Below are 24,497 nucleotides of genomic sequence, written 5' to 3'. Positions count from 1 at the left end.
GATCTCTTATTTTTCTTCCCAAACTTCAGCCATGTGACTAGTTGAACTGTCCATGCTGGCTATGTTATTTCATTCTTTATTTTATTGTTCTCCATGGTAAAAAGTTTGTAAAGTTACTGTCTGGATTACCATGTGATCTCTTTTTTTTTTTTTTTTGATATTAAACTTTCTTCCCAAAAAGTTGAATTCCCAATTTCAAGGGCCCTCACACATTGGCCCGATAGAATATATGAGAAGATATAAATCATGGTAACTCAACTAAACACAGGTGTTAAATCTTTGCTTACTGCGCACGATGAACCCCTCACTTTGAAAGAAGTATATGTTATTTTGGTCTAGTGGCACCCGGTGTCCCGATTTACACTTTCACATGAATGATGAGAGTGAGTTCGAGCCTCAGTGGAGGCAATTGTTGACTCTTTGTGCTTCAATAACTTGCGAAAATAGCTATGAACATATACTACATTGTAATAGAGTCAGTATTACTCAAAGAAAAATTATACCTTCAATTAACTAGGTTAACAACTTTTAAACTAATGTTAATATTGGCCGACTACATGGTATGTAGGTTTCATTAATTATATATATATTTTTCACTTCTTTGCAAGCCTTGCAAACACTATTTTTGGCCACTTTTGATAGTTTTGTAAAATTAAATAATATAAATGAATATTGTTGTTGTTATATTTTAAAAGCTAGTTGAATTGAAATCGTAAGAATGTAGAGGAGAATAATGGTTAATTTGTAAATATGATGATATGACTACTTTTGAAAGTGAAAGACGACGGTAAGGATGTGAGCAAAATATACACGCACACACCAATCGACAAATCAATAATTTGTGGACAATGCTTCAAGTTTTTTATTTTGAGTAAATAAGATTTTAAGTTTATACTTGTATAATAACTTAAAACATTTGTCAAGACCTTGCGGTTTAGTGGCACCCGGTTACACTCCCATATAGAAAATGATGAGTTTGAGTGTCAGTAGAGATTTTTAAAAGTATCATCATAATTATAGAAATGTCATTGCGTTATATATATATATATATATATATATATATATATATATATATATATATATATATACTATATCCGTCCCAAAATGGTTGTCTTGTTCGTTTAACGAGGCTTGACTGAAGTAATTTTTAATCCAATTTTTCATAATATTAAATTTAGCATTAATATATAAAATTTATATATTTAGAAACTACATTAAAAGTACTATTAAACAAAAAAAAAAATTAAAAATAATAAAAAATTACTAAAGAAAATAAGCGAAGAAGAAAGAGTTAGTTTGACCAATAAATAGTAAATATGACAAGTAAAATGGGACAGAGGAGTATCATTTTTCATTAGATACATATATGATATATGTGTGTATGTGGTTGTAAAATTGTAGATAATTTTTTAAATAATAAGTTTGAAATGGGTCGTGGCATGGTGGGAAGGAATGGGGGGCATGATTACTTTCTTGGATCTGAAGAGCTTAATCCAACCCTTTTGCTTTTTGATGAGTTTTTGAGTTTGGTTAATGGCTCCTATGGCCTATGGGCATGACAGGACCACATTCGTTTCCATCTGCCATTTCCCATTTCGTCCTGCAAGTTAATAAAATATTACTCCGTATATATTATTCATTTATCTATTTTTTTTATTTGAATTTCCTTGTCAACACTACAATTTTTATTACTACAATATTTTATTTGTTCATACATACAGCTTCTTCTACTCTATTATAAAATGAAATGCGTCTTTGCTGTTTCGATGATATGATGTTTTATCTTATTTTGTTATACAATTTGAATATGTGATTTCGATGTTAATTCTATTGAGATTGGATGTTTATAGCTTTTAATAAATCATGAAGGATGAGGCACATAAATTTTAACAGAAAAAACCAGCAATGAAAATTTAACACTTTTTTTTTACTAAATCTATGTCACGTTTTGCTTACGGAGTATATGTATAGAAATATATATATATGTATTTGTTGTGGCTAAGGACATCCCCATTATAAATTTTTAGTGTGGTTTTTGAGGAAGGAAGACGATGTGGATGAGAGAAGGAGAAGAGAGTGAAGCTTTTGAGTCTTTGCAGAATTACGGGAGAAAAGGTTTTTGGACTGAGCATGTGGGGTCCGCCTGAAAAAATGAGAGCGTGAAGATCACGCGTTCAGCGCACCTTGTGCGTACACTGCACCCACCCTTGGGAGCATAAAAGGTTATGTTTTAAAAATTTTTTGGTTAGACTTGTTTTTTTTTTTTCTTTTTTTTTTTTATTTCTTTCGTATTCTCTTTTCTAATTACACCTACAAAACTACTAAAAAATTACAATTATTGAAAATGCTACAAAGAAAAAAACGGAGGGAGATTTTGTTTAAAGTGAAACTCCCCTGCCTAATAATATAAAATGACACTCCTCGTGTCAATCGCAACTTTTACCTACCTTCCTAGTTGCAATTTCTCTATTCAAACTTCAAAGCTTTGACTTGAACATTTTTTAGTGGGATATTGCCCCATCATAGTCCGATCCCATTATTATTATTATTATTATTATTATTATTATTATTATTATTATATCAATTCAAAAGTTTAAGTTGTAAATATTTGTCGGTGAAATAAAGTAAAAAATTATTGCATAGAATCAAATAATATAGTAGTATACACTCTTGATGTACGTTATTAATAGCAAAGTATAGTCTAGACTATTTAATAGATTTAATCCTATAAATAATATAACATTAGTGGCTTAGTGCATTAAATATAAATACTATGCATAGCATAGGGTACACAAATTAAAGTCGGTGTTTATATATGACAATTAATTAATTAAAACAATGTTTGTCCATAAATCAGTTGGAGTTAAATATGAAATGTGGATCACCAATACTAATATATGAAACACTAAAGTTGATGGCTAACATGCACAAGTTAATGTGCTGAAGACCGCCGATGGTGTTTTGACTGTTTTCATCTCATTCCTTTTGAGAATACAAGCTAGTTGAAGCGTCATTTGATTCTCGTCTAAAATGAGATTAATTTCACATGTTAAATATATAAGTATTACAAATAAATATTACTCATGTGTTGTAATTATAACAATGACTTAAATTACCATTTAATAAATAAGGATTATTTGTTCTTTTGACAATAATAAATATGAAATTTGTGTTGATTTTCATTATATCAATGCTATATATGGTTATGAATTTCCTCGAAAGGAAAACTATACTGGTGAAGTTGAAATAACTTTGAATGTTAAAGTTATACATGTCGAATTCACCTTGTTGAAATTTATGTAGATAAATTATTATATAATAAATAATGCAGTTTGAATATAACATTTATTTCTCTCAAGAACATTATGTGAAATTTGTGATTATGTTGTTCAACTTGAAGTAGTATGCAAACAACATTATTTATTTGGCTTACTGGCAATGAGCATTCATATATGATATTTAAATATTGGTTGAGTCATATTGGAAGACCTATGGTTCATGTTTAAATTATGATGGTTTGAGGTAACCAAGTTTGTTGAAATATATTCAACTATTGAATATGTATTAATTAAATGCAAAGCTAATATAAAGTTTCACAAAGCAAATTTGCAAAACTCAGTTTACAAAGTAAGGCATCAAAGACTAATCTTGGTAAGAGATCAATTACTTTTGAGAAAAATATTTGTAAGTGTTGCATTGTGAGGGTAATTAGCTTCTTCATATAAGTCTCTAAGTTATACCGATAATAATGATAAAAGATAATGTTTAATGTTAAACATGAAAATCTCAAAATAATTATTTGTGAGCAAATAAAGTACTCATCGTCAAAGTGTATGTAAGTTTGATTGAGATGATGAACTTACTTTAATTGAGAATGCTAATTATGAGGTTAGTCTTTGAAGTATTAATGGAATGACTTAAAAGACCAAGAGGTGATGAATGTATGATGGTCCACTTTTTGTGATCATATGAAGTCATTAATGAAATCACAATCCTATAAGGTGGGTGGTCATATTGAGACAGACTTAATGGATTCATAGCTTAATAATTGAGAGGTTGAGCATAAATGTTCTTAATGATCTCAAGTTTGCAAAGAGATAGAACACGTGAGGTTACCTACGTGGGTGAGAAGGTTGGACACCTATGTTAGTGTTTGGCTGACAACTTTCTAAAACATAACTATGAGATTCGATTACTCATTCAATTAAAAATGAGTATCATTCCATCTTTTTTTTTTTTTGAATACTATTAACTCTGTTACAATGTAGCATATGTCCATACATACGTTCTCAACCTACTGAAGCACCTCTCACTTGGAAGGGCCACAGTTATGCCGCTTGACCACAAGGTCTTTGGCATCATTCCATCTTATTGATGGTCTAATATTTAAGTTTGGATTAGTACTTTTAGATTTTTGCTTTTGTTTTTGTTCATATTAGTGTTTTGGATGTCATTATATTATGATCAATTGCCTTGATTTTTTTTGTTTTTGTACTTCAAAAACCTTTATTCCCATTATAGAGTCGTATATAACCAAACATCAATATTAGTAATCATTATAATTCCAACATATAACCAAACATCAATATTAGTAATCATTATAATTCCAACATATTACCAAACATCAATATTAGTAATCATTATAATTCCAACATATTACCAAACATGTAAAATACTTTCATCAAACCCATTTATATTACCAAGTATCTGATTTTTTTTTTTTTGTTTTTGTACTTCAAAAACCTTTATTCCCATTATAGAGTCGTACATAACCAAACATCAATATTAGTAATCATTATAATTCCAACATATAACCAAACATCAATATTAGTAATCATTATAATTCCAACATATTACCAAACATCAATATTAGTAATCATTATAATTCCAACATATTACCAAACATGTAAAATACTTTCATCAAACCCATTTATATTACCAAGTATCTGATTTTCAGCCCGATGCTGAGTGCGAACCAAACACGGCAAATTATTGTGTGGACCATAATAAAATATACATTTTTAATGTAAGCTGTGTGGACCATAATAAAATGTACATTTTTAATGTATTAAATGTACATTATTTGATAGTATGGTCCACACAATAATGATTGACCAAACACACCTAACATGTTATTTGGTTGGATGTATTGCCTTCACTGAGGCTCGAACCCACCACCTCCCGTATAAAAGAAAGGATTTGATGCCATTGGACTACAAGATCCTTGGCAATTCATTTACAACTTAATTCGTTGACATTTTAAATTACGGTGTTTGATTAGAGGGAATTGTATTTTCACAAAATTGCAATTTCCTCCATTTGAGGATTTGAAATTCATACATTCCTCCATGGGAATTCCAATTCAGTGGAAGGTTGGAAAGGAAAAGATAAGAAAATAACTAAATTACCCTTGATTGTTACTATTATTACTCGTATTATTATATAAGGATATTTTAGTCTTTATATCACTTATTCGATTCTCAAACTCAATAATTTCATTCATCCTTACTAAACAATGTAATTTAAGAAGTAGTAACCCTAGCCTCCCTTTTCTCTCTAAATCTCTAAAACCAAACGCCTTTCTCTGTTGCTCAACTTCGGCTTCCACCGCCGGCCTCCGGCCGGAGCTCTAATGGAGCTTTGAACCGGCGGTTTTGGTCACCTTTTACGTTTGCTTTCGCTCCGACCATCGTTGCAGTTCAGTCCGCCTCCGACCACCGCCACAGATCTTCTTCTTCCGTTTTCTTTCCCTTTGAATAAAATAATAGTAGGTAAGTATTGGGTTTGTGTTGGTAGTCTTGAACTCCCAACCCTACTTTGACTTTACCCACTTTTTATTTTCTCTATTATTGTGTTTTCCTCTCGTTACTTTCACGAGCATTTTTCCTCTCGTTACTTTCACGGGCTTTTCATTTTCATTAGCATAAATCGTTTAGTTTGGTTTCGGCAAGTGTTGATCTTATCCTGTGCGAGCAAAAAAGAATGATGACGAAGACCCAGATCTTTGATGAAGCTTTAAACTCCTTGAAGGAACATAGCTTCCTAGTTATGAAACAATCTGCGATTCAAGTTTTCTATAGCATAGTTAGAAAAGTTGTTTCTATGTCTGACTGTAAGGAATGATTTACCATTTCATTGATCGTTGATGTAAACGTTTTATGTTATGAATTAATGGAATAGTTACGTTTTCTTTCAAAAAAAAAAACAATGTAATTTAAAATCCTACTTTATTTCTACCAAATTACAATTCATTTTTTTCATAATTCCCTCCTCTAACCAAACTCATTGTAAGTATTGAACATGACATGTTTTCTACATTTTAGTAGTATTTTACTTGTAGAGTTGTAGTCGTTAGCTTATTCGTGTTATTCATTTCGATAAAAGAATAATTTAATTATATTTTTTTTTTTACAAAGAAACCAATTTAACAAAAATTTAGAATGAAAGTAATCTAATAAGTCAACAGTTTAGAGCAATTGATAAGGTTGTTAATACAATCGGAAGTTAAGACAAGAAATAATTAAAAAAAAAAAAAAAAAAAACTGAAATATGAAATCCTGGATGGGTCGGGTCCCAATGTCCCACGGGCCATATCTAGGCCCTTCGTTTCAGTTCCAAAAACCCTCCATTTCAATAGCCCGAATCACTCACCAATCCACCATACTCACCTGTCCAACTGCTTTCCGTCCATTTCAATCCTCTCTCTCTCTCTCTTCATCCAATGGCCTCCACTGTCCTCAGGACGGCCTCCGCCTGGAGGGCGCCGCCGTCAGCTTCCCTCACCGCCACCGCTAACTCTTCCACCTCACGCCATAACTTCTCCTGCGTCGTTTCCTTTCCCAGACGGAGACGGGCTTCGCCACGCCTCCCTGCACGCTGTCGCGTCCACCACTCCTGTTCTGGACCCGCAATTCGACTGCCCGTGACTCGCTCGTCGGAGAAATTCTTGCTCTTTGCTTCAGATGGAGACGTTGCGGAGACTGCTCAGAGTGAACCTCAGGAACAGGACCAAGTTCAAGACTCTGAGCTAGAGGTAATATATATCTCTTTACACTTGGAAAAAATGCTAAAAATCTTGATTAACTTCATTTGTACAATGTGAACAAGCGGTCAAGCTTTGTTTCTTTTGTTCTTGTTGAATTAGTACAAGGGTACTAGTAAGTACCGAGTTATTTGTTCAGCATTATGCTTGAGGTTGTGAATAATGGAGTATTTATCATATACCAGAAGTATTACATGGATAATGAAGAAAACATGCCAGTGTGGTATCTTAGATGTGGCTAGTATTTGTAGTTTAAAAAATGGAGATGGTTAAATGGAGAGTTAACCGGATACTCCGTGTAGACACTTTTAGTCCTAAAGACCTAAACTTTCAAATTGACCACCAGGTCCTTTGACTTTCTGATTCCGTGGTCCAAGTTAACCATCTATGGTGGTCCAAGTTAACCATCTATGGTCCTTCAACTTTCAAAATTTAACTAGCTGTGGTTCTGAAAGGACCCTGGGTGGTTAACTTGGACCACGGATAGTAACAATTTTTTAAAGTTGAAGTACCAAGGGTGGTTAATTTGAAAGTTTAGGGCTAAATGTGGCAATACCAGTATACTCGGAGGACCCAAATGGTGTTAACTCAAGATTAATAGGTATGCGTGTCATGTTTTGTTTCCTTGTTGAGTAGTTCAGCTTTTCCTTTTTTCCTACTATACTTCTTTATCTTAATACTCCAGTATTGACTATTGACTATATTGTTTGTCAATATAATTGGACAGGACAATGAAGATGTTGCTCCTGGAAGTGATGATATTTCAAATGAGGCTGATACTACAACTTCAGAGGAAACTGCTTCAATTGTTATGATGGCTTTGAAGTCATATAGAGATGCTTTGGATACTAATGACGAGTCTAAAATTGCGGAATTAGAAGCTTTTCTCAGGTCTATAGAGGATGAGAAAGTCAATCTTGAGAGAAAACTGCTGATATTAACCGAAGAGCTCTCATATGAGAAGGATCGAGTTCTTAGAATTAGTGCTGATTTTGACAATTTCCGGAAGAGAACTGATAGGGAACGACTTTCTTTGGTTACAAATGCGCAAGGGGAAGTTGTTGAGAAACTTTTACCGGTGTTGGATAACTTTGATAGAGCGAAAACCCAAATCAAGGTGGAAACTGAGGGAGAGGAGAAAATCAATAACAGCTACCAGAGCATCTCTAAACAGTTTGTGGAAATTCTAGGATCTCTTGGTGTTACACCTGTGGAGACCATTGGGAAGCCATTTGATCCATTGGTAAGTTTATCCTAATTCAGGACTTAATACATATATGCATATATGTATTTAAATTATATTTCACGTAGAGCTGTGTTTTTCCCCATTAGAATTATAAAGCTGCCCTCCCTGCATAACTTATCATTTTCATGTGAATACATTATGGTGGGAGTTATATTGGAATATATTAGTTTTGCATTGCGTTATGTTGGGAAAATCTACAATCTGTTTTGTTTGCCCATTCTATTCATTCTTTAGTGATACAATTCTAATAGATAAAATTTGGCTCGCAAAATCCAATTCACTCAACACAGGGAAACTTCTGATTTGGCATATTTCAAAAAGCCATAGAAAACATGTTCTGGTTTTGTGAAGATATGAATATGATTTTATTCTAATATTAAATCTTAAATTATTTGAACTAACTATGGCTAGTTTATTTTCTGACCTGAAGAAGTAATGCTCACATTGAAACACCTATCAAATGACAAATATTTGCATCCTGTACTGTTCAAGTGTTCAAGATTTCTATGCTAATAACTATGTGGGTTGCTGTAATTCTTGTCAAAGCATCAAATTACTATTCCATACTTGAAAATAGGATTCTTTGATGCTAGTGTCTTCTCTGATATATGTATGATTCTTTTAATTGCCAGCTCCATGAAGCTATAATGCGTGAAGATTCAATGGAGTTTGATGAAGGCGTCATTATACAAGAATTTCGCAAGGGTTTCCAACTTGGAGATAGACTCTTGCGCCCCTCAATGGTGAAGGTGTCTGCTGGTCCTGGGCCTGCAAAGCTGGAGACATTGGACACTGCAGAAGAACAAGGGGGTGTTATTGAGACAGCTGAGGAAGGTGGTAGTCAGCCAGAGGATGCTAATGAGACTGGTTAGGAGAGTAACTCTATACAAGTGCCACCTTTATGACCAAACAAAATCCACTTTTTCTTAAAATTTTGTATGAGTAAACCAAAATCCCTTGTAGCTATAAGTTGAGTTGTTGGTCTGTTTGAAGGGTTGATCTTGATGAGATGCATTCTTGAAATCCAATTGATATATGTTTCTTTTTTGGAGTTTTCTTTCTTCTGTTTATGATAGTTTCTTCATCTTCTTTTCTCTTTTTATTTGTTTATTTATTTTAAACATGTCACTTCTGGTAAAATTTGTCTTGCATAGTTGAATAGAGTTTTCTTTTTTCCCTTGATAGTAGGTCCAAATTTTACGATTAAATATTACTTTGTATAAAATTTGGCAATTTATATCATGGATCAGTGTTCATGTAGCATTATGTATCCTGGATTGAAACGATAAGGTACATAATTTATACTTGTAAGATATAGAATTTCATAATACAAAATAAATACACATGTCTTGATTTAGGTACATAATTTGTGTTCATAAGCACATAATTTCACAACACAATACATAGAAATTCATAACATAAGACGCAATTACTAATTTGTTTTAGATATAGAATTTATACGGTACAAAATTTTGTAACACAGTAACATAAAACACATGCACCAGAGATATAGATTGACAAAATTTTCTTCCCACCAATAATTTTTGTACATTACCAAACTAAAAATAATATACAACACGAACTCTTTAATTTGAAAATAATAAATAAATAAAAATTATTAAGAAACATATTTAATAAATAATATATTCTTTATTATTATATTTGCAATAACAATTTGTTTATTCAGGTTTCCAGTTAGATATGATAAAAGTTCAGCACTTGATATATGAATGACATACTCGCAATGTCTGTTTATTAGTTAGTGTTCATGTTTGGTAACATAATTAGCTTATTAGGTAATTTTGACTTATTTGGTCATTATTGATTGTTTGACTTGGTTAAATATTTAATATAAGCGTTTAATTAATTAATTTTTTTGTAATAACTTAGTGCTTTAAAATGTTAAAATTAAAAAAAACTGCTCAAAGTAACTTTTTTATAAACTTTTTGAGAAAATCATTTTACATATAATCAGCTATCAACTAACATATAATTACCAAACATCTTTTTATAAAAATCACTAATCAAATCTACTAATCCAATTAGCTAACAACTATTTACCAAACACTTCAGTGTCTTATTTATTTATTTAATTTTTTATATTATTATAATTTTTTTCTACTGTCCTAGAAATAATGGTACTACAAAAGCATAAGATCAGAAAAAAAGAAACGAAAACAAAAGGAAGAGCATCACCCAATACTCAATAGTGAGGTGACTACAGACTTTTTTAATAAATTAAAGAAAAAAAAGGGCATCGTATTTTAACCCTATAAATACTCCCATGACCCAGTTTGACAGTTTCCCACAGAACTTGGCGGGAACCTCGTTAACCCTTTCCCTCCTTTCTCCCCAACCCACTCCTCTTGAATTCTCAGGTCCACTATGAGCAGCGGCAATCCTCGGAAGAGACCACAGTCGGCTCCGGCACCGTCGCCGCAGCTGCAGAAGAAACAACAGGCTGCCGTGGAAGAGGAGGACGTCGATGAAGACATCTTCCTCGAAGAAACCTTGCTTCAGTACGACGAGGACTCCCAGGTCCTTCGCGAGCTCGAGGAGCAATCCGCCCTCGCCGAGCGTCTCCGCAAATGGAAGCGGCCTCAGCTTTCGCAAGCTTACCTCTCTCAGTCGCAAAGCGTAGGTGAGTGAAAATTTAAGTCAACTTTAGGAGTGTTATAGTTTCGTTGCTTGGTTCCTTTCTAATATTTGAAATGCGTCGAGCATTTCCATATTTGAGCAATTTTTGTTACAATTCATTGATTTTATGGTTTTATACCATTTATTCCTAGGGTTTCGAAAGCTCTGAAAATGATCAATTTGTTAATTTCAGTTTTAATGTCAAAATAAGATTTTTAAAACTTTTTTTTTTTTTCATAAAATTATCCATTTAACGTGTGGTGTTTGGTGAGTGAATTATTGTAATAAATCTGCACATTGTATTGTGTTTTAAAATGGCCAGTTTTCTGAAATTGATGTGATTTGTGTCTTTCATAGTATTTCAGCAATTGGAAATTGACTACGTGATTGGGGAGAGCCATAAAGAATTGCTGCCTAATTCTTCTGGTCCTGCTGCCATTATAAGAATATTTGGAGTTACTAAGGAAGGTTTGTGCAACTCTCTGTGTTGCTTACACTCATAAAATGCATACTCATAAGTAAAGAAACAAAATGCAGCTAATTTTGTTGTTTGGGTTGTAATTTGTTAAGACTTTATCCATCTGGCTGAGAACTCTAAGTCATCAATATAAGATGCATTTCTAAAAGTAATTGTAATAATCTTCAAAATATATTTGTGTTTGAGAAAGTCTAAATATTTGAAAATAGTTATTTCTAAATTTCTAATATTTTGAGTCATCTTATAAGTTGCATATGTTTTCTTAATAGGATTGAGTATTTATATTTTTCTCAAAATAAAAAACAAAAAGAGATCTAAAATCTCTAGATGTCCATGGGGTTTTGTCTGGTAATTGAGTCTAAAAGGAACCTGAATAGAACTGAAGATTTTCTGCATTTAGTGCATGACTCTCTATGTCCTTTCTATCTTTCTAACTTCTAAGGAATATCTCTTGTTGGTGTTGGTCAGGTCACAGTGTTTGTTGTCACGTACATGGATTTGAACCATATTTCTATATCAGTTGCCCTGCAGGAATGGGTCCTGATGACATATCTCGTTTTCATCAAATTCTTGAGGTATGCGCATATATATTTTTGTCATACATATTTATGTGGTTATACCTTCTTCCAATCATTTTTTCCTCTGTTGGCTTTAATATTTGGTTATATCTTTATGCTATTACTGCAGGATAGAATGAGAGAGGCAAATAGGAACAATAGGGTTCCTAAGTTTGTCCGTCGCATTGAAATAGTCCAGAAGAGAAGTATTATGTATTACCAGCAGCAGGGTTCTCAACCTTTTCTTAAAATTGTAGTGGCATTGCCAACAATGGTTACCACATGCCGTGGTATGCATGATTTTATGGAGTTTCCTATTTATTTGTCTCTACTGTAAACCTCTTGTTTTTTTTTTTTTTTTTTCTGGAACTTAAACATCCCTATGGTGAATGAATAGCTTCTTAACTTGTACTTTCAGAGTCCAAATGGTTATCCATTAAAGTTACTTGTTCTCAACACTCATTCATTTTAAGTGACCCTAGTACAACCATGGCATAAGTCCTTTTATTTTATTTTATTTTACTTTTTTTAAACTCTTAGTAAGATGAATCTCTAAGAGGGCGAGAGCTGACTTTTGCACTGTGGCAGCAGAGAAAATGCTCATGATGGAGACAAGAATTCCGTGGGATGATGTGCCTCTCTGCCACAAGTGGAAATAGCAAGTTATTGAAATAGCTGTCGTTGATCATTCATGGCACATTTGGTTCATGGAATGAAAACAAAGGAAATAGGAATATGGTTCCATAAAGGATGGAATAGATAAAGAATGGAAAATAATTGCTATTCCATTGGTTAATATATAGATAAAATAGTATTCCATAGGTTGGTTGGCTCAAGGATTCAATGACAAGGGAGCTCATTACTAAAAATATATAGTAGGTCAAATGTTATGCGACTAGTGCAAATTCTTCATAAGAGATTTCCAAATCGTTCTCATCTGTGTTACATTGGTCAGATATTTTGTTATTTATAGCCTTATAGGGTGTAGCCCTAATTAAAAGAAGTGGGTTCAATTAAGTTGGATAATTCATAATTGTTTACACACATCATTGGGTTCACTAAACTTGTGTTGCAATTTATAATGATCATCAGGTTTTCCCCCTTTATTTTTCCACAATATATAAATATAAAACTTATATTAATTTTAGTTGTCTGCATAACAAATTGGCAGGTATACTTGATAGGGGTATTCAAATTGATGGACTTGGTATGAAGAGTTTTATGACATATGAAAGTAATGTTCTCTTCGCTCTTCGCTTTATGATTGATTGTGGCGTTGTTGGTGGAAATTGGATTGAAGTTCCAGCTGGAAAGTACAAGAAATCATCAAAGAATATCTCCTATTCCCAACTGGAGTTTGATTGCCTGTATCCTCATGCATGAACCTTCATAAAATCCAAATATGTTCCTGCTTTCTTTTGTTGACATTTGGTCATGTTTTTAATTTGTTTTCCTTTATGATTGTTCTTTAGCTATTCTGACTTGATAAGCCATAAGCCTGAAGGAGAATTCTCAAAGATGGCTCCTTTTCGTATATTAAGTTTTGACATTGAATGTGCTGGGCGTAAAGGCCACTTTCCTGAACCTACCCATGATCCTGTTATCCAGGTTAGACCTCAACCTGTTTCATTGAAAATTGTTGTGTTATACACTGCTAGTATTGAGCTTCTTTTTACTGATACAAATTCTCATTTTGATCTAGGTAGCGAACCTAGTTACCTTGCAGGGACAGGATCAGCCGTTTGTGCGTAATGTTATGACCCTTAAGTCTTGCTCACCAATAGTTGGGGTTGATGTCATGTCCTTTGAAACTGAACGAGAGGTTTTACTAGCTTGGAGGGTTAGTTTCTCAACTTAGTGCTTCTTGCCCTAGATGGGAGAAACTTTACAACTAAATTAGTTGGATAGAGATGATTCTTCACAGTGGGATGATTCATAATAATTTATTTTCATTGTCTGTTCGGTGAAGAGCAGAGCAGAAGCAGTGGATTTTGCTTTTGTGTGCTTTCCAATTAAACTCAAGCAGTTGGAAAATCTGATCTAATTTCTACCTGCCTGTGCATCAGCACTGTGATGTGTTAATGTGTCTCTCTTGATTATTTCACAAATTTGTTCTGGTTATAAGGAATTATTAAATGCTGTGGCTTAAAAGTTGATATGCTTTTTGTTGTTGTTGTTGTTGTTGTTGTGATAAGTATTCACAAACATTGCTAACAAGGAATGCTTATTTGTGTACTGTTTTTGTCTCTTTTATTTTTGTTTTTGACTCAAAATTTGCCTGAACTGTAGGACTTTGTACGGGAAGTTGACCCTGATATTTTAATTGGGTATAACATCTGCAACTTTGATTTGCCATATCTCATTCGGGTTAGTGGATAATGTTTTAATTTTCCACCTTGTCAATGTTTCCATTAATTTCAATGTGTTTTTTAAATTATATTTTATATTTTTATTGATCTACTGAGATGCATTATCTGGGTTGTAGAGAGCTGAGGCCTTAGGGATGGTAGAGTTTCCTATTCTTGGACGAGTACGAAACAGCAGGGTCCGTGTGAAAGAAACAACATTTTCTTCAAGGTCCCATTATATTTTCATGCTGATTGTTCACTGTTCAAAAATTTCCTTTGCAATGCCCCACTTTATTTAACTTCTCTGATATTTTGTGCTGTTATGGTTATTTCCTCGTTGACATCTAGCATCTTGATCATACACCACCCAATATATTTTCATACTGATTAAAATGAGTTACTACAATCTCCAATTAGATATTGATCCTGGGATTCAATATTTTCTCATATATAATTATATATCTTGTTATAAGTGGCTCACCTTCTTTAAACCTACAGGGCCATTACTTTCATGTAATTGTGATTCACTGAGATCAATCCCGTATTCCCGTGCAACTACTGGAGGGGCATAATAGGCTTGGTCTATCATATATAAAGACAGTAAAAATTCCCTGTTGTTATGTGACATTTCAAGCTTTTAGATGAGTTGGAGATACATAATTCAGTGGTACCTATATACAGCAAGACCCACATATAATCCCATATTTAGACCATTATTTTTATTAATCAGTCTTGTGACATTCTTACATCTATATGACCTTGTGAATGGTAGAGGTCTTTTTGTTACCATTTCTATACTTATGACATTTTTATATGAATGTAGAGGTCTGTTTGTTACTATTTCTGTACTTGAAATGCTCTGAATGCAACGTGTAGCCTTAACACCTCCTCAGTTTGTAAATCCCAAATGGTATTCCTGCATGGATATTTTTGATACTCCGTATTTTTTTTTAAGCTGATGAATATGATGTCATGTATTTTTCTCAGAGATTTTGACTGTGAAGCTTGCTAACTAGACTGATTCATGAGCATACTATTTCAGGCAACTCGGAACAAGGGAAAGTAAAGAAATTACTTTGGAAGGGAGGGTTCAATTTGATTTACTTCAGGTTTACACACACAAATTCATTGGAAGAGTTTCTGATTCATAGTTTTCCCTGGTTTATAATAGCATATATATCTGAGTGACATATTTTGCTTCCCTTGCAGGTTGTACAGAGGGATTATAAATTGAGCTCTTATTCACTTAATTCTGTCTCAGCACATTTTCTTAATGAACAGGCAAGGCTTGTGCTTTTTGCCTTTTTACTAATTGTCCTTTTCACAATTTTGGATGTGGATTTGATCGAGAGTTCTAGAAAGTAACTACCATTCTGACCATAATTGGGGCAACGATAATAAAACTATCTGACATGAATTTTGCTTCATTTTCGTCCAATTTGCCTGTTCCTCGCTTTATATATTTTTGATATATTCTAGAGGTTTTATATTTGTATATTTTGGTTTTGGGAGGGCTATTTTCCTTATATTGCTCCCTTGCTGTTTACTCTTGTGCCATTAACAATTCAAAAATTGACACAGTTGAACTTCTACTTCTGCTCCAACTGCTTTAGCTTGAAAGTTTCAGTTTAATATTCTTATACTCCTTAGGTTTATTTATCACTGACATCTCTCAAAAATCTTCTTCCTGTTGGCTTCATTTGTGATCTAAAGCTATTATTTTGCTTGCAGAAAGAGGATGTACATCATTCTATAATATCTGATCTTCAAAATGGTAACTCAGAAACAAGGAGGCGACTTGCCGTATATTGTTTAAAGGTAAGTATGATCTGTAAATTCAGTTGTACTTTTACTCTTTAATGAGTTTTGCAGGGTAAGGTTTAGTTTTCCTTTGAAGTTTTAAGTTACTTTGATCTGAGATGTTGATGAGCTTAATCTACTTATCAACATGCAGTGTGTGTATACTGGCTTTAAAATGACTTGTAGGCGTTTTACTTATCAACAGGTCAAACTATTCTATTTAGGGAAAACCTAATCATTCCAAATACAAGTCACCTTTCTTTTTAATATTAACTAGAGTTTTGCCCAAATAGGGTTCCAATTTTTTTTTAAATTGATTACGTCTGATTAATTCTTGTAGAGGTTAATAATTACAAATAATTACTAATTAGAAATTGATAATTATAAAGAATAATCAACAAATTGTAAAAAAAAAAATCCTAATTATCTATATAATTACAAAATAAACTATAAATGCAAGTAATGTGAATAAGTTATTGAAATAAAAGACAAATAAAATGGATCTAATAGAGTAATAGTAAATGTATTTTGGAGTATATGAACATTTTATTGAAGTTCGTTAATCAAATATAAATAGTTGGACCTACTTAGCCATTATAATATAATATCATTAATGATTTAGGGAACTGATTTAATAAGATATTATAGAATACTATTAAGTATTAATACATAAAGACAATTGAAATGGATCTAATAATAAATTACAAATCAATTAACTATAAAAATACTGACATAAAAAAAAAAAATTATAAATGTAAGTAATATGAACAATTTACAATAAAAGACAATTAAATTGGACTTAATAGCAATAAATTACAAATCAATTTTCTTGTAAGTAATTCTACTTTATTAGTAAAGAAGTAGATACACTTTGCCTTGTTATAAAAGGTTGTGCCACATAGGCTTATGGTAGTGCAATGATTTACCTTATACTCAAGTCCAGTATTACCGACTAATTATGGGAATCTATTCATAAAAACATCTCTAATGATTGCATAAATCTGTTTCCTCCTGATTAATGGAAAAAAAAATCCATTTTGATCTCCTTTGAACTTGAAGCCTTGAATAGTATACCTGTGAACATAAATTGTTAAGTTTGGTCATTTGGGATTATTCTCTAGTAAAAATGCTTGTGCTCCAATTCTTCATCTTGAAATTAGAGAACCTTACACAATTGCTATACCTACACAGCAGTTTGTGAGCCTCAATGAACATTATTGATAATTGTGATGGCATTTACTTTAAAGGTAGTGAGCATTATATTGATGAACATTTACTTCAAGAGCGATGGTTTGTCAATGCCTCATTCATTCGCAGGATGCTTATCTCCCTCAGCGGCTTTTGGATAAATTAATGTTCATTTACAACTATGTGGAAATGGCTAGAGTCACAGGCGTTCCTATTTCATTTCTCCTGTCTCGGGGGCAGAGCATTAAGGTTATTTTTTTATGAACTCACTTTTCCTAGTATTCTTTTGTGGTGAAAGATCAAAGATGTGGCTGTGCTGGAGATTTGAATTGTAAACGACTATTTTCAGGTGCTTTCTCAACTTTTAAGGAAGGCAAAAGAAAAAAATCTTGTCATCCCAAATGTCAAACAAGCTGGATCTGAGCAAGGAACATATGAGGGTGCAACGGTAATTATATATATGTTGTTTAATCCACAAACCTGACCCTCAACATTGATCTAGTTGTGTAAAGCTTTAGATACACGTATCACTAGACTTCTTGAATGTGAAACATAGCCCCAATAAAAAAGAATGTTCCTCTAACATTGTATACCTTTTTATGTTGGCGAATTTTTATAACAGTGATTTCTATTTTTATGTCACAGGTTTTGGAGCCCCGTGCTGGGTTCTATGAGAAACCCATTGCTACTCTGGATTTTGCATCTCTATATCCATCAATCATGATGGCATATAATTTGTGTTACTGCACACTGGTAAAATATTTTTCTCTGGGCTGTAGTTCCCCTCCTTGCTTTACCCAATATTTAGGGTCTATTGAGAGTACTTGGAAAAATTCTCTAGTTTTCAAGAAAAATTAAAAACAGAGTTTTCTTTCCAAAATCAACAAAGGAATTTGAAATCAGTTCCCAAATACAAAAACATACATTATTTTACTTATCATCATCACCATTATCATTACTTATGAACTTTCAACCCCCTATCTACGTACCCTCACCCACCACCTCCACCTTCATTACCATCATTGCTTCCTTCCATCCACCACTACCTGGATATTTTCCCTACCACCCACCTACTGATGTACCTCCACTCCTAGCTTCCTACACCCCACCACTCGATACAATTATCACTTACAGCTGTTATTCGTATTTTTATATGAAGAAACAATTGGATTTCAAATGGCTTTGTATTTTATAAATTGGAAACATAAAAAATTTTGGAAAATTAGAAATGAAGAACTGAAAACATTCTCTAACTAAATAGTTCCTTGCCATTATGAATGCCAAAATAATTATTGTGTGATAGTAAAATTAAATGTTCTTCACAAGATTGAAGATTTTAAGTCGGCCATTACTTTAATAATTTCATCAATACAATAAGTTGGTCAGACTTTTTATCTAAACAGTGCCTAGCAAATTGCTCCATATGATGGCTGGGCTATAAGCATTAATGTACAATGGAATGATTCTAGGTGTTTTGAAGCTTAATTATTTTCCTTTTCCCTATAATCTCTGTCTAGGTAACTCCTGATGATGTCCGCAAACTCAACCTCCCCCTGGAGTGTGTAAACAAGACTCCATCTGGTGAAACATTTGTCAAGTCAAATTTACAGAAGGTTAACTTTGAATCCAAAATTTTCTTTTTATTTTGTTCTTGAGGACTTATAAAATCATTGTTTCTTTTATGTTTATAATTCTATTGCCATTCATAAGGAAGCTACTATTATCTGAGCAAAATTACTTAAGTTCTCTTATTCAGGGAATACTCCCGGAAATTCTTGAAGAACTACTGGCAGCTCGTAAAAGGGCCAAAGCGGATTTAAAGGTGTTAACTATCTTTGTGGCTTATTTTACTCCCTGTATTATTTGTCTGCAGGAGTTCCATGTATGGTTTTATGCAAATCCCAATTTTGTTATTTTTTGTATTGCCCTTGGAATCTAACTTAACTCCATCATTACTGTCCAAACAACTACTTCTTAATCTCTTATGGAACTTCACTGCTTAGCATTGAATAGCATATGTACATAGGACCAGGTCTAATATTAAATTTTGATGGAGGCTCAAAATTTCTGCATATGCTGGGTTATTGGATTTACAGCTTTGAAATCTTCTAATGATAATAGTTTGTAATCAGAGTAAATGAAATAATCATTGGAGTTTTGTTCAATCAGAAATGGTAGATTCTGCTACTTGCTATGAAAATAGGTAAAGGGAGACAGCTTAAGAAACAATGAGCTGTCTTCTATTGTTATGGCAGGCATGTTTGCTTTTTGCACAGCAACAGAATATGTATAATGATGTATATTTGCTAATGCTTTTCTTGTCTCTATAGCTCTCAAATTATAATTTTAATTTTTATAGTTAAACAGTATAAGTTTTTAAAAAGTGACCTTAAGTTTCATATACTTATATATAGTTTTTTAAAAAGGAAAAAGTGGTACTATATTGTTCATTGGATGCAATAAGACTTTTAGCCTGTTCAAACTCGCATCTTTCCCCATGAAGGTAACCAATATAGTTTGATTTCAGGAAGCGAAGGATCCTCTTGAGAAAGCTGTTTTAGATGGACGTCAACTGGCTTTGAAGGTAAACCTACTAAACCATGTCAATTTTAGTTATTTATATCATCTAGTACTATTTATTTTCCTTTGTCTGGCTCATCAATTATTAATCTGACTTCTGATATTCAAACTAGTGGCACATAGTTTGATCCATCTGATGTCTTCTGGTTTCAGATTAGTGCAAATTCTGTATATGGGTTTACGGGAGCTACCGTTGGTCAATTACCATGTCTGGAAATATCTTCAAGTGTTACGAGCTATGGTACTATATTTTTAATAGTCTTTTCCATTGGGATTTGCACAATATTCCTATAAAACAATTGAAAAATGTTTTCTGTTAGTTTGCTTGATCTTACAAATCTTCCCTTTTTTCCAAAAGGGCGGCAGATGATTGAACACACTAAGAAACTTGTTGAAGACAAGTTTAAGGTACTTGGGGGCTACCAACACAATGCTGAGGTATATTATTATCAATATCTTATCTGATTCAAAGGCAACACCTAATCCTGCCAAGCCTACTGGTTACAAAACTTTTTATAGGTATTATCAATATTCAATAATATAAGAACTGGAAGCAGTCCACTGAATTGCATTTGAACCTTGCTTGCCAATTTTCTGTTGCATCAGAGGATAGGCCTCATAAGACTTGAAACAATTCGACTGGATACTTTAGGATGTTGTTTAGTTCATCCTGTCTTGTAAAAAATTTATCCCGTCAGATGTATCATACATGCTGGGCATATTTGAATGTCTGCACTATGCATACTGTAGGGAACCATATATGCAAACACAAAGCATTATGCATGTGTAAATTATGCAGACAGATGAAAATTCAACTTTACGTGTGCACCCTATTATGTTCCTCTTTGAACCACGGATTGGCCAACTAATGTTATACTTAAATTGATCAGCTTAGGTATTATCTCCTCCCCCCCCCCCCCCCCCCCCCCCCCCCCCCCCCCCCCCCCCCCCCCCCCCCCCCCCCCCCCCCCCCCCCCCCCCCCCCCCCCCCCCCCCCCCCCCCCCCCCCCCCCCCCCCCCCCCCCCCCCCCCCCCCCCCCCCCCCCCCCCCCCCNGGGGGGGGGGGGGGGGGGGGGGGGGGGGGGGGGGGGGGGAGGAGATAATACCTAAGCTGATCAATTTAAGTATAACATTAGTTGGCCAATCCGTGGTTCAAAGAGGAACATAATAGGGTGCACACGTAAAGTTGAATTTTCATCTGTCTGCATAATTTACACATGCATAATGCTTTGTGTTTGCATATATGGTTCCCTACAGTATGCATAGTGCAGACATTCAAATATGCCCAGCATGTATGATACATCTGACGGGATAAATTTTTTACAAGACAGGATGAACTAAACAACATCCTAAAGTATCCAGTCGAATTGTTTCAAGTCTTATGAGGCCTATCCTCTGATGCAACAGAAAATTGGCAAGCAAGGTTCAAATGCAATTCAGTGGACTGCTTCCAGTTCTTATATTATTGAATATTGATAATACCTATAAAAAGTTTTGTAACCAGTAGGCTTGGCAGGATTAGGTGTTGCCTTTGAATCAGATAAGATATTGATAATAATATACCTCAGCATTGTGTTGGTAGCCCCCAAGTACCTTAAACTTGTCTTCAACAAGTTTCTTAGTGTGTTCAATCATCTGCCGCCCTTTTGGAAAAAAGGGAAGATTTGTAAGATCAAGCAAACTAACAGAAAACATTTTTCAATTGTTTTATAGGAATATTGTGCAAATCCCAATGGAAAAGACTATTAAAAATATAGTACCATAGCTCGTAACACTTGAAGATATTTCCAGACATGGTAATTGACCAACGGTAGCTCCCGTAAACCCATATACAGAATTTGCACTAATCTGAAACCAGAAGACATCAGATGGATCAAACTATGTGCCACTAGTTTGAATATCAGAAGTCAGATTAATAATTGATGAGCCAGACAAAGGAAAATAAATAGTACTAGATGATATAAATAACTAAAATTGACATGGTTTAGTAGGTTTACCTTCAAAGCCAGTTGACGTCCATCTAAAACAGCTTTCTCAAGAGGATCCTTCGCTTCCTGAAATCAAACTATATTGGTTACCTTCATGGGAAAGATGCGAGTTTGAACAGGCTAAAAGTCTTATTGCATCCAATGAACAATATAGTACCACTTTTTCCTTTTTAAAAAACTATATATAAGTATATGAAACTTAAGGTCACTTTTTAAAAACTTATACTGTTTAACTATAAAAATTAAAATTATAATTTGAGAGCTATAGAGACAAGAAAAGCATTAGCAAATATACATCATTATACATATTCTGTTGCTGTGCAAAAAGCAAACATGCCTGCCATAACAATAGAAGACAGCTCATTGTTTCTTAAGCTGTCTCCCTTTACCTATTTTCATAGCAAGTAGCAGAATCTACCATTTCTGATTGAACAAAACTCCAATGATTATTTCATTTACTCTGATTACAAACTATTATCATTAGAAGATTTCAAAGCTGTAAATCCAATAACCCAGCATATGCAGAAATTTTGAGCCTCCATCAAAATTTAATATTAGACCTGGTCCTATGTACATATGCTATTCAATGCTAAGCAGTGAAGTTCCATAAGAGATTAAGAAGTAGTTGTTTGGACAGTAATGATGGAGTTAAGTTAGATTCCAAGGGCAATACAAAAAATAACAAAATTGGGATTTGCATAAAACCATACATGGAACTCCTGCAGACAAATAATACAGGGAGTAAAATAAGCCACAAAGATAGTTAACACCTTTAAATCCGCTTTGGCCCTTTTACGAGCTGCCAGTAGTTCTTCAAGAATTTCCGGGAGTATTCCCTGAATAAGAGAACTTAAGTAATTTTGCTCAGATAATAGTAGCTTCCTTATGAATGGCAATAGAATTATAAACATAAAAGAAACAATGATTTTATAAGTCCTCAAGAACAAAATAAAAAGAAAATTTTGGATTCAAAGTTAACCTTCTGTAAATTTGACTTGACAAATGTTTCACCAGATGGAGTCTTGTTTACACACTCCAGGGGGAGGTTGAGTTTGCGGACATCATCAGGAGTTACCTAGACAGAGATTATAGGGAAAAGGAAAATAATTAAGCTTCAAAACACCTAGAATCATTCCATTGTACATTAATGCTTATAGCCCAGCCATCATATGGAGCAATTTGCTAGGCACTGTTTAGATAAAAAGTCTGACCAACTTATTGTATTGATGAAATTATTAAAGTAATGGCCGACTTAAAATCTTCAATCTTGTGAAGAACATTTAATTTTACTATCACACAATAATTATTTTGGCATTCATAATGGCAAGGAACTATTTAGTTAGAGAATGTTTTCAGTTCTTCATTTCTAATTTTCCAAAATTTTTTATGTTTCCAATTTATAAAATACAAAGCCATTTGAAATCCAATTGTTTCTTCATATAAAAATACGAATAACAGCTGTAAGTGATAATGTATCGCCACCCCACCCCCACCCGCCATATGTATTGGCCTCATTACCTTTTTGGGATGCCCCAAAATAATTGGTTACTATCATCTTTTAAAGGAAATTTAATACGGAGTAAAAAATCTTTCAAAAATCCCTATTACATTGAACAAGATTGATGCATTAAATGCAAACGTGGGCACTAGTGAAATATCCCATGCATTAATACTTTGACATAAATTTTCATACATTGTGTGTCCAATCAAAGTTGCCAATGAAAACAGGATGGAGTACTTTATTGAATTTATTAATAGTACAGAAATTTTACTTAGATATCCCTTTACAATATTGTCTCAGTAAGCAGTTATTTTATACCAGGTTATCTACGGAGATACAGATTCAGTCATGGTGCAATTTGGTGTATCTACGGTGGAAGAAGCCATGAACTTGGGTAGAGAAGCTGCTGATTTCATTAGTGGCACATTCATAAAAGTTGGTGCTCACTCCTTGCTTTCTTTAGTATTCTGCCCATATCATAGTTATATCATCCATGTCATAGTTTCGCTTGTAGTTATTTTCAATTTGAATCCTTCAGGGTGTCGATTTTGCCACCTGAATAGACCACTGCTATTTTCTGTGTTCTTGTCCTTATTTGATTGAAGAGTAATGATGGTTTCTATGGTGCTTGGTATTAAGGCCTACCTAAATACTCCAGATATGCTTTTTATTAAGTCTGTGGCTTTTGAGGAAGTGGATTTTGTGTTAGTGAGCAAATTGTGCTATATGTTGGTGGTGTATTTAATCAGTGACAATGCTCTGATTGTGGCTCTTATGGGTCGGATGGCTTTCTTGGCTCCTTTATGGGATAAAATGACCGATTTTACCATTTATGGGAATTATGACTAATAATAGAATCAACTTGATGCTTCTTCTTTTTTGGAGTTGTATTATATTGCTTTATCTATCTTCTCCTATATCCATCTCTCTCTATGCATTTCCTTCTTCCATGTCTCACGGTGGTACATTTGCTCTTTGTAGCCAATAAGGCTTGAATTTGAGAAGGTTTATTATCCATATCTACTGATTAGCAAGAAGAGATATGCTGGCCTTTTATGGACTAATCCAGACAAATTTGACAAAATGGATGCTAAAGGTAAGTGATCTGCACCCCATCTTCCCCCCTCCCTCG

The 24,497-nt window shown here is 33.7% G+C and overlaps 2 protein-coding genes across 3 annotated transcripts in view; both read left to right on the top strand.

Moving 5' to 3' along the window:
• The first annotated feature begins 6,635 nt into the window (after positions 1 to 6,635).
• On the top strand, positions 6,636 to 9,345 carry LOC116028459 (protein GrpE). Its single transcript, XM_031270177.1, has 3 exons — positions 6,636 to 7,033; positions 7,770 to 8,285; positions 8,921 to 9,345. The coding sequence occupies exons 1-3, from the start codon at positions 6,722 to 6,724 to the stop codon at positions 9,158 to 9,160; spliced, it is 1,068 nt and encodes a 355-aa protein (XP_031126037.1). The 5' UTR covers positions 6,636 to 6,721; the 3' UTR covers positions 9,161 to 9,345.
• A 1,264-nt stretch (positions 9,346 to 10,609) lies between these two features.
• The window catches only part of LOC116031032 (DNA polymerase delta catalytic subunit), a 16,256-nt gene continuing 2,368 nt past the window's right edge, over positions 10,610 to 24,497 (top strand). Inside the window, exons 1-22 of one of the 2 annotated variants that reach the window (XR_004100479.1) lie at positions 10,610 to 10,929; positions 11,283 to 11,393; positions 11,872 to 11,978; positions 12,091 to 12,250; positions 13,132 to 13,327; positions 13,433 to 13,568; positions 13,663 to 13,800; positions 14,250 to 14,327; positions 14,446 to 14,537; positions 15,351 to 15,417; positions 15,518 to 15,589; positions 16,040 to 16,126; positions 17,426 to 17,545; positions 17,646 to 17,744; positions 17,942 to 18,049; positions 18,814 to 18,909; positions 19,053 to 19,118; positions 19,824 to 19,880; positions 20,030 to 20,117; positions 20,235 to 20,314; positions 23,687 to 23,800; positions 24,347 to 24,461. Coding sequence is in view for 1 of the 2 variants with exons in the window: in XM_031273461.1 (XP_031129321.1) it covers positions 10,674 to 10,929; positions 11,283 to 11,393; positions 11,872 to 11,978; positions 12,091 to 12,250; positions 13,132 to 13,327; positions 13,433 to 13,568; positions 13,663 to 13,800; positions 14,250 to 14,327; positions 14,446 to 14,537; positions 15,351 to 15,417; positions 15,518 to 15,589; positions 16,040 to 16,126; positions 17,426 to 17,545; positions 17,646 to 17,744; positions 17,942 to 18,049; positions 18,814 to 18,909; positions 19,053 to 19,118; positions 19,824 to 19,880; positions 20,030 to 20,117; positions 20,235 to 20,314; positions 23,687 to 23,800; positions 24,347 to 24,461 (2,443 nt within the window). In the remaining variant the exon portion in view is untranslated. The remainder of the gene's footprint in view (positions 10,930 to 11,282; positions 11,394 to 11,871; positions 11,979 to 12,090; positions 12,251 to 13,131; positions 13,328 to 13,432; positions 13,569 to 13,662; positions 13,801 to 14,249; positions 14,328 to 14,445; positions 14,538 to 15,350; positions 15,418 to 15,517; positions 15,590 to 16,039; positions 16,127 to 17,425; positions 17,546 to 17,645; positions 17,745 to 17,941; positions 18,050 to 18,813; positions 18,910 to 19,052; positions 19,119 to 19,823; positions 19,881 to 20,029; positions 20,118 to 20,234; positions 20,315 to 23,686; positions 23,801 to 24,346; positions 24,462 to 24,497) is intronic. The other variant, XM_031273461.1, reaches the window with a different exon arrangement.

Source organism: Ipomoea triloba, chromosome 9, assembly GCF_003576645.1.
Source record: "Ipomoea triloba cultivar NCNSP0323 chromosome 9, ASM357664v1".
In the NCBI taxonomy this organism is placed as follows: Eukaryota; Viridiplantae; Streptophyta; class Magnoliopsida; order Solanales; family Convolvulaceae; genus Ipomoea; species Ipomoea triloba.
The sequence above is the reverse complement of the archived record's forward strand: the minus strand, read 5'-3'. Positions and strand labels throughout refer to the sequence as shown.

Excerpts from the sequence above, each read along its gene's own strand:
- LOC116028459 (XM_031270177.1), top strand. The coding sequence starts at position 6,722 with ATGGCCTCCACTGTCCTCAGGACGGCCTCCGCCTGGAGGGCGCCGCCG. Across the intron at positions 7,034-7,769 it reads TTCAAGACTCTGAGCTAGAG|GACAATGAAGATGTTGCTCC; the intron begins GTAATATATATC and ends ATAATTGGACAG. Across the intron at positions 8,286-8,920 it reads GGAAGCCATTTGATCCATTG|CTCCATGAAGCTATAATGCG; the intron begins GTAAGTTTATCC and ends TTTAATTGCCAG.